Below are 12,232 nucleotides of genomic sequence, written 5' to 3'. Positions count from 1 at the left end.
TCTTTATTTCCCAACCATCTTTCTAAAACAATATGGTAAATTTATCAAAAGGGATTACAAGTTTAAAGGCAAAAAGCCCAACCAGGAGGCCATACCACATTGGCTATTTAAAGGATGTTCCTGGCTGGACACGCTGGCTCATGCCTGTAATCACAGCACTTTGGGAGGCCGAGGCAGGTGGATCACCTGAGATAAGGATATCAAGACCAGCCTGGCTAACATGCTGAAGCTCTGTCTCTACTAAAAATACAAAAATTAGCCGGGCGTGGTGGTGGATGCCTATAGTCCCAGCTGCTTGGGAGGCTGAGGCAGGAGAATTGCTTGAACCTGGGAGGCAGAGGTTGCAGTGAGCCAAGATTGTGCCAAAGTCTGGGGGACAGAACAAGACTCTTAAGAAGAAAAAAAAAGGACACACCTAAATTCAGTATGTGTTGAGGACTTGCCCATTCTAAATAGAATCTCAGGACTTACATTTTATAGCATTGTTTCCATGCAAAAGATGTTCTGAGTTTCACTTGCTGATCCCAAGGATATATCTCACATATTATATGTAATGAACGTCCCCTTTCCCCAAACTTTTCAGTTCCAATTCATAACAAGGACTTCTATGAAAAGACCACTTAGATTCTTGCAGAGACGTCCAGGGTGTGAAAGTGGGGAAGGCTGGAGAAGCAGAAATGTTCTTTATTACCAGACAGAGTCTCACTCTGTCACCCAGCCTGGAGTGCAGTGGCGCAATCTCGGCTCGCTGCAACCTCTGCCTCCCAGGTTGAAGTGATTCTCCTGCTTCAACCTCCCGAGTAGCTGGAATTACAGGGACATGCCACATGCCCGGCTCAGAGCAGAATTTTTGTGCTGATGAAGGTGTAATTGCTATGTTGGGAAATGGACAGAGAGTAGAGTGCTTTTTTTTTTTTTTTTTTTTTTTTTTCCGAGACAGAGTCTTATTCTATCACCCAGGCTGGAGTGCAGCAGTGCAGTCTCAGCTCACTGAAACCTCCACCAGGTTCAAGCAATTCTCCTGCCTCAGCCTCCTGAGTAGCTGGGATTATAGGTACCTGCCACTGTACTTGGCTATTTTTTGTATTTTTAGTAGAGACAGGGTTTCACCATTTTGGCTAGGCTGGTCTTGAACTTCTGACCTTGTGATCCACCTGCCTCGGCCTCCCAAAGTGCTGGCATTACAAGCATGAGCCACTTCACCTGGCCGAGTGTAGAGTGCTTTTTAAGGTACTGGATCCAGGGTGGCTGACAAGACTGAACACTTTGCGGAAGAAACGTGAACTCCAGTAGATGGCAGCAGCAGCTTCACCTGCTCTACCAGCAGCAAAACGAGTCAAGTCAGAGGGGAGGCAGGTCCCCTCTAAACCCCTTCTCATTGTATCTGTATTTCCAGGTGAAGACTTTTTTTTTTTGAGACAGTCTTGCTCTGTCACCCAGGCTGGAGTGCAGTGGCGTGATCTCCACTCACCGCAACCTCTGCCTCCCAGATTCAAGCATGTTTCCTGCCTCAGCCTCCCGAGTAGCTGGGACTACAGGCACATGCCACCATGCCAGGCTAATTTTTTGTATTTTTAATAGAGACAGGGTTTCACCATGTTGGCCAGGCTGGTCTTGAACTCCTGACTTCAAGTGATCCGCCCACCCAGGCCTCCCAAAGTGCTGGGATTACAGGCATGAGCTATTGTGCCTGGCATGAAGACCTTTTTAAAAATTTTTTTTTTGAGATGGAGTCTTGCTCTGTCGCTGAGGCTGAAGAGCAGTGGCGTGATCTTGGCTCATTGCAACCTCTGCCTCCTGGGTTCAAGCAGTTCTCCTGCTTCAGCCTCCTGAGTAGCTGGGACTACAAGTGACTGCCAACACACTCAGCTAATTTTTGTATTTTTAGTAGAGATGGGTTTAACCATGTTGTCAGCATGGTCTTGATCTCTTGACCTCATGATCTGCCTGCCTCAGCCTCCCCAAGTGCTGGTATTACAGGCGTGAGCCACCATGCCCAGGCCTGAAGACATTTTTAAACCAAGTGAGTGTCCATAAAGGGTATAAAACCCATAGATGGGCTGGGCGCGGTGCCTTATGCCTGTAATCCCAGCAATTTTACAGGCTGAGGTGGGTGGATCACCTGAGGTCAGGAGTGAGTTCAAGACCAGCCTGGCCAACATGGTGAAACTCCATCTCTACTAAAAATACAAAAAATTAGCTGGGCGTGGTGGTGGGCGCCTGTAATCCCAGCTACTTAGGAGGCTGAGGCAGGAGGATCGCTTTGAGTTCCGGAAGTGAGGTTGTAGTGAGCCAAAATCGTGCCATTGCACTCTAGCCTGGGCAATAGGAGCAAAACTCCATCTCAAAACACAAAAACAAAAACAAACAAACAAAAAAACAACCCACAGATGTCCCTTCTTTTCTGCCTAGTTTCAAGAGGTACACAAAACAGGAATTCAGAACACCATTTATAATTGTCTCCTAAGAATAGAGTAACTTAGACCCAAAAGTTCATTTAATTATTATCTTTCATGTGACATGACAGCACATAATGAAACATTCATCAATTATCTGTCCTGAATATTTTAAATTCATTATTTGTATCAGTGGAGGCTGGAAGTACAGCTGGAACAGTGGCAGAATGTCTCCACAAACTCTGGAAGGATGGGCAGGGAATGACAACTCACATATAATAATGGAAAGAAAAACAGCCAGGGAAGAGACTGGTGGATTGTAAGAGGAAAAAACAGTAGAAAAGCAGGCAGCCAGAGAATAACATATCTCAGAGAGTTGTCTAATTTAAATTCATTACTTTATATTGGTGCTGTTTTAATCTTTAAAGAAGACAAGCCTTATGTGAATTGAATTGTCTAGAAAAATTATGCTTCAAGTTTCTAGACCCTCTAAAATGTTGTTGTTTCTGCTTTTTAATCTAACCTCTTGCTAGTGTTAATGGTCTGTCTCTTGACTTATAATAAAATCAGTTTTCACCCCTGGGCATCAAGGAAAGGATTTACAGGGCTTGAGTAACAGAAGAAACCAGCAGTGACCACAGAAGAAGGACTCTTAACAAGTAGATAAGAAAAGGCTCAGAGTTTGGGCTGGCCAGGCAGAAACCAAAGAAGAACCTCTGGAGGAAGTTTGGCTATCTACTACCATTATTTCTGTTATTACAGTATGAATTTGGATGAAAAACAACAATTTGGCAAACAAAGAGTGAAATTCCTTTTACTCACATTTACCAAGTGGCAAGTTCAGAGGCTATTTCTGACCCAGAAAATGCTGACTGCTTTAACACAATCAGGATATGAATTTAACAGTGTGGGTAAAGCCAGGAAGCTCAAGTTTTATAAGTGTATTGTATGAGTCATTTTATGACTTGTTAAATATGTGTTTGTATACAGTTTATTTTTTGGTATTAATTACCAAAAAAAAAGTCAAAATGTAGCAAGAACCAGTGAACTCAGGCCCAAATGGATTAGGGATTTTACTGTCCTGTTAGGTTTCACTGTGGACTATATGACAAAAGGGGTGGTAAACAGGATATCCAAAAAATAAAAATAAAAAAAGACAAAAGGGGAAGATTTTTTTTGAGAGCTGAAGTTGGAGTTTTTAAAGAGAATAAGTGTTTGTAAAAGTGACTAGTTCTTACACATTTCCACTTTTATTCAGGTATAAAGAATGTTGGCTGAGCACAGTGGCTCACACCAGTAATCCCAGCATTTTGAGAGGGAAAGGCAGGAGAATCATTTGAGGCCAGGAGTTTGAGACCGGCCTGGGCAATACAGAGGACCCTGTTTCTACAAAAAAAAAAAAAAATTATTATTATTAGCTGGATGTGGTGGCACACACCTATAGTCCCAGCTACTTGGGAGGCTGAGCCAGGAGGATAACTTGAACACAGTAGTTTGAGGTTACAGTGAATCATAATTGTGTCACTGCACTCTAGGCTGGGTAACCCTATCTCAAAAAACAAACAAACAAAAAAACAAAACTGTGCATATAACGCACTTCCAATCCTTACCTGTGTCTCCTGACGTAAACTGGTATCTTCACATTCTTTCTCAATTTCTTCCTTACTTGGAGTCTTAGATATAAACTTGTTTTTGTTTACAGATTCTTCCACCAGGTTTTTTTCTGATTCTTTCATTATTTCCAGGGTCTCTTGAGTAGTGTTGCTGTTAGACATGTTCTTCAACAGAATACAGTGGCCTCTATGGACTCCTAAAGAAACATCAAAGGCATTAAGCAGGAGGTGTGTACCCATACTTAACAAACACACAAGACTTGTACTTCACACAGGTACATTTTTTCCAGCAGCCTTCCTATAGCCCAGAAAAGAGTTCTTTAATAAATGCTGTTCCTGGGTTCATTTCTTAAAAAAAGAAAAAAGCTTTATTGAGGTAAAACTGACATACAGTAAACTACATATATTTAAAATGTATAATTTTATATTATGACACATGCATTCACCTGTGAAACCATGACCCCAATCAAGACAGTGAGCGCATTCATCATGCCCCAAAGTTTTCTCATGTCCCTTTATAATCTCTTCCTCCCTTCCCCACAACCCCCAGCCAACTACTGATCTGTTATGTCACTACAGATTAGTCTGCATTTTCTAGAATTTTATATAAATGGAATCAATCATATACTATCTGGAATCTTTCACTCAGCATAATTATTTTGAGATTCATCAGGATTCAGTTCTAAAGTATTATGAGCCCTTTTGGCACTTTCTTTTCTCCCCTTGTTCCATACAGAAAATTTCTCACATTTCTAGCTCATTCCCTTCACCCACTAGATTCTCTCCAGAAAGAACTATAAAGCTCCTATTGACAACTAGAAAGGAATACTCTCCTTTCCCAAGGAAGAACTCTCACAGCTACCACAAACCCACAACACTGTTATCAACTTCAAGCTACTCCCCCTTCAAAAAAAAGTAAAATCAGACAATGCTTAAATAGTTGTAGAATCTACAGAATTTTATATATATATATATATATATATATATATAGAGAGAGAGAGAGAGAGAGAGAGAGAGAGAGAGAGAGAGTCTCACTCTCTCACCTAGGCTGGGGTGCAGTAGCACAATCATAGCTCACTGCAACCTTGAACTTCTGTACTCAAGCAATCTTCTCATCTTTGCCTCCCAACTAACTAGGAATACAGGAATGTGCCTGGCTAATTTTTAAGATTTTTTTTTGGTAGAGATAGGGTCTTGGTATATTGCCCAGACTGATCTTGAACTTCTGGACTCAAGTGATCCTCCCACCTTGGCCTCCCAAAGTGTTGGGATTATAGGTGTGAGCCACTGCATCCAACCTTAAATTCTTTCCTTTATCATAAGCAAGCTGAAAAAGCAAGAGAACTTTGTAGACATCTGTCCTTCAGAAAGATTGGGTCTCTCCCTGGAGGAGGAATCTTTACTTTGCTATACACTATTTGGATTTGGTCAATCTACTGTCTCCTAGTGATCTATAGTGCAGGGATGGCTGCTTCTTTATCACTTACTATCACTACCTGGGAAATCCTGTAATGAAGCCAACACAGTTCTTCCACCACACACTAAGAAACAGAAGTTGATACTCTATACAGATTCATGTCCTCAATTGCCCAAGTCAAACATGTTTAGCTCCAACAATAGTTTGCAGAGGTTTCTCCGTATACATTACTGACTGTACTTCAACCCTAAAGATTTCTTTCCTTCCTTTAAAAGATAAGACTGGAAATTCTCCCAGATATCACATCTATTCTTAGATTTGACCTCCCATAATCTTCCCCTATTCCCCAAAGAACTCATTTCTGTAATTTTCTGAAAGGCCTGCCAGCCTCTGGGAAAACGGGAACAGGATTATCTCACTATTTATGAAATAGTCTTAATTGTTATATAGTTGCACCCTATAATAAATTATGAACTGCTTCAATCTTGATCCTAAATCAGTCTTAGAGTCACAGAAAAGTTTACTTCTTTTAATCACATGATAAGCCTTTAGTATTTTTCTCTTTTCCAAGCTTAAATAGCCTCAAATTTCTTTTTTCCACCCAACAAAGTTCCTTTGTGTCTCACTTGTCCCTTCCAAAACCAGTCACAAAAAGGAAACAGAATTACAGTTTAACTAATTAATATCCATCTCCCAGCGCCTGGGGATAAGGTCTCCTTCCCTGATCATGTGTCCTTAGCCTGAGCAATTCACCTTCCTTGGCCTCCCAAAGTGCTCTCATCGTAGGTGTGAGCCACCATTCCCAGCCAACTAACTAAATTCTTAAAAGTGGGTAGTTAAATCAGTCTGTTTTATGGGTATCTGTAAGAACCTAAATTTTAAGTCTTTCTGTTTCTCCAATGAATGAAGCCATGTGACTCCGTAAAGCTTGAGGTTGAATATATGACCATATTCTACAGATGAAAAATCATTTTTTGTTTGCATTCATGGTGTTTTGGCTGAGAACAGTGCTTGGACACTGAAATTATTCCAGGTATCCAGATAGTTGATCTTTTCCTAACCCACATGTGAAGGAGAGCTGCAAAGTTGTCATTCTGATTTGAGGAAAATATACCCATTTGGTAATTAAGGCCCATCCTTGAAAAAGAAATAAACCACTGCTGTTCCTTGCACTGTGGCTTAGGCCTGTAATCCTAGCACTTTGGGAGGCCAAAGCAGATGGATCACTTAAACTCAGGAATTTGAGGCCAGCCGGGGCAACACGGCAAAACCCTGTCTCTAAAAATAATAGAAAAATTAGGCTGGGTGCAATGGCTCACACCTGTGATCTCAGCACTTCGGGAGGCCAAGGTGGGCAGATCACCTGAGGTCAGGAGTTCTAGACAAGCCTGAGAAACATGGCAAACCCCATCTCTACCAAAACTACAAAAAATTAGCCAGGCCTGTGGTCCTAGCTACTTAGGAGGCTGAGGTGGGAGGATGGCTTGAGCCTGGGAGGCAGACATTACAGTGAGTAGAGATCATTCCACTGTACGCCAGTTTGGACAACAGAGTGAGACCTGTCTCAAAAAAAATTAGTCAGTCATTCTACTGAGACCACCGGCCTCTTGAAGAGCTGTATAAAACAAAGTATTCTTACACTAAGAAAAAGGAAGCAGCAGAGGGAAGGGCAGCTCCCCAGATTTCCCTGTTCTTCCACACTCATTAATCTAACCCAGATTTCTTTTGGCACTTGCCTTCCCTTAAGGAGACATGATCAGGGAAGGAGAACTTATCTTCAAGCCCTGGGAGATGGATATTAATTAGATAAACCAATTGTGGTAATTCTGTTTCCTTTTTGTGACTGGTTTTGGAAGGGACAAGTGAGACACAAAGGAACTTTGTTGGGTGGAAAAGGTTTCCTACTTTATTTAAAGCCACTGGAAGAAACAGTTATCTCCTACCAAAGGTGATCTTGTATGCAGATGATACCTGGACTGTGGCAGCACCCTGCTGACACATGGAAGATGGGGGAGCAGTGAAAATAAGGCTGCACTCATCCTTTTTTTTGAGACAGAGTCTCACCATATCCTCCAGGGGTTAGAGTGCAGTGGTGCAATCTTGGGTTACTGCAACCTCCGCCTCCCAGGTTCAAGTGATTCTCCTGCCTCATCCTCCTGGGTAGCTGGGATTACAGGGTTGCACCACCACACCCAGCTAATTTTTTTTTTTTTTTTCTTAAGATGAAGTCTCACTTTGTTGCCCAGGTTGGAGTGCAGTGGTGCAATCTCAGCTCACTGCAAACTCCACCTCCCAGATTCAAGTGACTCTCCTATCTCAGCCTCCTGAGTAGCTGGGATTATAGGCGTGCATCACCACACTTGGCTAATTTTTATATTTTTAGTAGTAGAGATGGCGTTTTGCCATGTTGGCTAGGCTGGTCTTGAACTCCTGACCTCAGGCGATCTATCCACATCAGCCTCCCAAAATGTTGGGATTACAGGCATGAGCCATTGCACCCAGCCTGGTCTTAAACTCCTGACCTCAGGTGATCTGCCTACCTCAGCCTCACAAAGTGCTGGGATTACAGACATGAACCACCTCACCCAGGGTTTTTCTTAGACAGGGTCTCAGTCTGTCACCTAGGCTGGAGTGCACTGGCATAATCACAGCTCACTGCAGCCTCAACCTCTGTGACTCAGGTGATCCATCCACCTTATCCTTCTGAGTAGCTGGGATTACAGGCACCCACTGCCATGCACAGCTAATTTTTGTATTTGTAGTAGAGATAAGGTTTTGCCATGTCACCCAGGCTGCTCTCGAGTACCTGGGCTCAAGGAATCCACCTGCCTTACCTCCCAAAGTGCTAGGATTAAAGCCACCATGCCTGGCTGGAGCCTGCATCCTATATGCTGTGATTAGACAATAATTAGTCAATCGGGACCCTCCTTATCTCTGGGCTTCCTGATATGTGAAGTCATAAATCCTCCTATCATTTAAGCTATTCTGGGTTGAGTTTTTATAGCAGAATCTTGGGAGATAGTAAAAAAAAAAAAAAAAAAAGTATATTAAGAGAGGAATGGATCAGGCGCTCACACCTGTAATCCCAGTACTTTGGGAGGCTGAGACCAGCCTGGCCAGCATACTGAAACCCCATCTCTACTAAAAATACCAAAAAATTATTAGCTACGTGTGGTGGCAGGCACCTGTCATCCCAGCTACTCAGGAGGCTGAGGCAGGAGAACTGCTTAAACCCGAGGCAGAAGTTGCAGTGAGCCGGGATCACACCATTGCGCTCTAGCCTGAGCAACAGAGTGAGAGTCCGTCTCTTAAAAAAAAGAGGAAAAAAAAATAAAAGAGAGAGGAATGGCTGGGCAAGGTGGCTCATGCCTGTAATCCTAGCACTTTGGGAGGCCACGGCAGATGGTTCTTGCGAGGTCAGGAGTTCGAGACCAGCCTGGCTTATATGGTGAAACCCCGTCTGTATAAAAATTTGCCAGGCGTGGTGGTGCCCATGTGTAATCCCAGCTATTTGGGAGGCTGAGAAAAGAGAATCACTAGAACCCAGGAGACGGAGGTTGCAGTGAGCCAAGATCGCGACATTGCACTCTAGCCTGGGCGACAGGGAGAGGCACTGCCTCAAAAAAAAAAAAAAAAGAGAGAGAGCAAGGAACTACCTGGACCAGACAGAGAAGCCCAGCTCTTAAAATGATCCTATTACATCTGTATTATTACTATAATCACCATTTTACAGACAAGTAAACTGAGGCACAGAGACATTAAATAGTTCACTTAAAAGGGCACACAACTGGTATATGGCAGATCCAGGGTCCGTCCTCCCTTCCTCTCCCTTCCCTTCCCTTCCTCTCTCTTTCTCTCTCTATCCCAGGATGTAGTGCAGTGGTGCAATCTTGGCTCACTGCAGCCTCCCCGGGTCCCAGTTCAAGCAATTCTCCTGCCTCAGCCTACCGAGTAGCTGGGATTACAGGGGTGCACCACCATGCCCAGCTAATTTTTGTATCTTTAGTAGAGATAGGATTTCACCATATTGGCGAGGCTAGTCTCGAACTCCTGACCTCGTGATCTGCCCGCCTCGGCCTCCCAAAGTGCTAGGATTACAATCGTGAGTCACTGCGCCCAGCCGCTTTCTTAAACTTTATACAATCCTGCGTCTAACTAAGGGGAGAGATGGTCAAAGATCAGAAAGGAAAGTTTACCAAAAACACAAAGGAATCATGGAATCTCACTGAAAGGGTACTTAGAAGCTTTCTCATTCAGCTCCATTTTTATTTTATTTTATGTATTTATTTATTTTGAGACAGAGTCTTGCTCTGTCACCCAGGCTGGAGTGTAGTGGCATGACCTCGGCTCACTGCAACCTCTGCCTCCCAGGTTCAAGTGATTCTGTTGCCTCAGCCTCACGAGTAGCTGGATTATAGGCGCCCGCCACCACGCCCAGCTAATTTTTGTATTTTTAGTAGTGATGGGGTTTCACCATGTTGGCCAGGCTGGTCTTCAACTCCTGACCTCATGATCCACCCACCTTGGCCTCCCAAAGTGCTGGGATTACAGGTGTGAGCCACTGTGCCCTGCTTTTTTTTTTGAAGCGGAGTCTCACTCTGTTATTCAGATTGTAGTGCAGTGGCATGATCTCAGCAACCTCCACCTCCCAGGTTCAAGTGATTTCTGGCTAATTTTTGTATTTTTAGTAGAGATGGGGTTTCACCATATTATCCAGGCTGGTCTCGAACTCCTGATCTCAAGTGATCTGTGCACCTCAGCCTCCCAAAGTGGTAGGATTATAGGCATGAGCCACCACGCCAGACCTTAGCTCCATTTTTCTACATCTATAGTCCTCCGTAATTAGGTTGTTGACTCATTAGTAGCTCTGAAAAATGTCCCTGCCTGTGTACGTCTTAGTGAAGGGAAAGTCTTCACCTCCAGAAACAAACCATTTCTTTTTGGAACACTTTCCTTTACAGAGGCAAAATTTACCTCTTTGGTACTTCCTCCCACTGGCCCCTGTTAAGCCTTCTGTGCGAGTCATAAAGAACAAGCTTAATCTTGCTTCCGTATCAGCCCTTTATAAAAGAAAACTTTACCTTACTTCCCTTTCTAAACATTCTCAGCTTCTTTAAGTCAGGCTTTCGAATGACATGGCTTTAAGTCTCTTTACCATTTTGCTTCTAGGATAAAAGAAACTGCCCTGAAGTAGACAGAGGTAGTAATGAGGTGTCACACTGTTACTAATCCAGAGTTAAGATCCACTGGAAGATAAACTAAGCATAAAACTGTATTTCTTAGGCTGAGGCTCTCTTTTGCTTTTCAAAATAACCTTTAGTTAAGTCATTTCCAGTCCTTTCATCCAATGCAGAAAGCTTTCCTTACTCTTGGGGCATAAAGGTTCCTGGAAACAATTTTTTCTGGGCCAAAACAAAAGCACAAGTTGCAGCTGAGGTAAAGGCAATTTACTAACTTTAAAAAGCCTTAAATAGCTAAAATAAAGCCAGTAGTAGGTTAAAAGGCAGAGAAGCAATTCCACTCTTAATGGTTTATTTGGTATAGAGAGGAAATTAAGAGTTTGGGAGGCTTTTGCTGGGACAAGAAAGGAACTATTTTGTATGTAATGGTGACTAGAACAAAGCAGACATTAGGCTCCCAGGAGGACCTAGATGTGTGCTTCCCTACAACCTATTTGTGTACAGTGTGCATTTCATCCAGGCAAATAGCACAATTTCAAAGGCAGGATGTCTCCTGAGGATACTCAGTAGCTCAAAGCTGCACAGAGGGGACTATGAGATGGCGGCGGGGGGGGGGGGGGGGGGGGGATGGGACAGGAGGAGAAGTGAAGAAATAGGGTAATACAGTGGAGGATGATTGGAGGCCAAGATACAGCAATTTTTTTCAGGGAGAATACTGCATATTCCTTATAAATTTTTTGACTGCTAAGGTAAGTATCTTCCAGAACAGAGTAAGATTATATATCCTTCCATCAATTTGTAAACAACTTTCTAGGCACTGAGCCAAAAGGAATATGTTATATAGGGAACATTCAGAGACGGAAAGATAATTTCATTTTCTCCCTTTTAATCTAAAAATGTTTCAAATGTAGGGCTCAGGAGAATGGATAAGCAAATCTAACATTATTTAATAATAATAATAAAAAGATTGAACTATAGGCTGAGTATCCCTAATGAGAAAATCTGAAATCTGAAAGAGTCTAAAAAACAAAGCTTTTGAGTACCAATATGATGCTCGAAGGAAGTACATAGGAACATTTCCAGTTTTGGGTTTTTGGATTACAGATGCTCAACTGTAATATTCCAAAATCCAAAATGTGTGTGTGTGTGTGTGTGTGTGTGTGTGTGTGTGTGTATACACACACACACACACAAAATCCAAAAAATCTGAAATACAGAAAGTCCCAAGGATTTTGGATAAAAGATACTCAAACTATACTGTACAAACTGAGACACACAAAAACATGAATGGGGCCAGGCATGGTGGTGGCTAACGCCTGTAATCCTAACACTTTGGGAGGCCAGGGCAGGTGGATCACCTGAGGTCAGGAGTTTAAAACTAGCCTGACCAACATGGTAAAACCCCATCTCTACTAAAAATGTAAAAATTAGCAAGGCATAATAGTGCATTCCTGTAATCCCAGCTACTCAGGAGGCTGAGGCAGGAGAATCGCCTGAACCCAGGAGGCGGAGGTTACAGTGAGCCGAGATCAAGCACTCCAGGCTGAGCAACAAGAGCAAAACTCTGTCCAGGGGTGGCGGGTAGGAACATGAATGGATCTCAAAACTACTATGATAAATGGAAAA

General features: G+C 42.9%; 1 protein-coding gene across 24 annotated transcripts in view; it reads right to left on the bottom strand.

Annotated features, from left to right (window-relative positions):
* R3HDM2 (R3H domain containing 2) overlaps window positions 1-12,232 on the bottom strand; it is a 187,556-nt gene that overhangs the window by 57,466 nt on the left and 117,858 nt on the right. For 23 of the 24 annotated variants that reach the window (XM_032289702.1, XM_032289693.1, XM_032289713.1 and 20 more), the window contains one exon: window positions 4,007-4,206. In XM_032289702.1, the coding sequence (XP_032145593.1) occupies window positions 4,007-4,171 (165 nt within the window). In that variant the 5' untranslated portion in view covers window positions 4,172-4,206. Of the gene's footprint in view, window positions 1-4,006; window positions 4,207-12,232 lie in introns of those variants that run through there. The other variant, XM_032289653.1, reaches the window with a different exon arrangement.

The sequence above is a fragment of the Sapajus apella genome, unplaced genomic scaffold, assembly GCF_009761245.1.
Source record: "Sapajus apella isolate SASKATOON/1434 unplaced genomic scaffold, GSC_monkey_1.0 scaffold2, whole genome shotgun sequence".
NCBI lineage: Eukaryota > Metazoa > Chordata > Mammalia > Primates > Cebidae > Sapajus > Sapajus apella.
The sequence above is the reverse complement of the archived record's forward strand: the minus strand, read 5'-3'. Positions and strand labels throughout refer to the sequence as shown.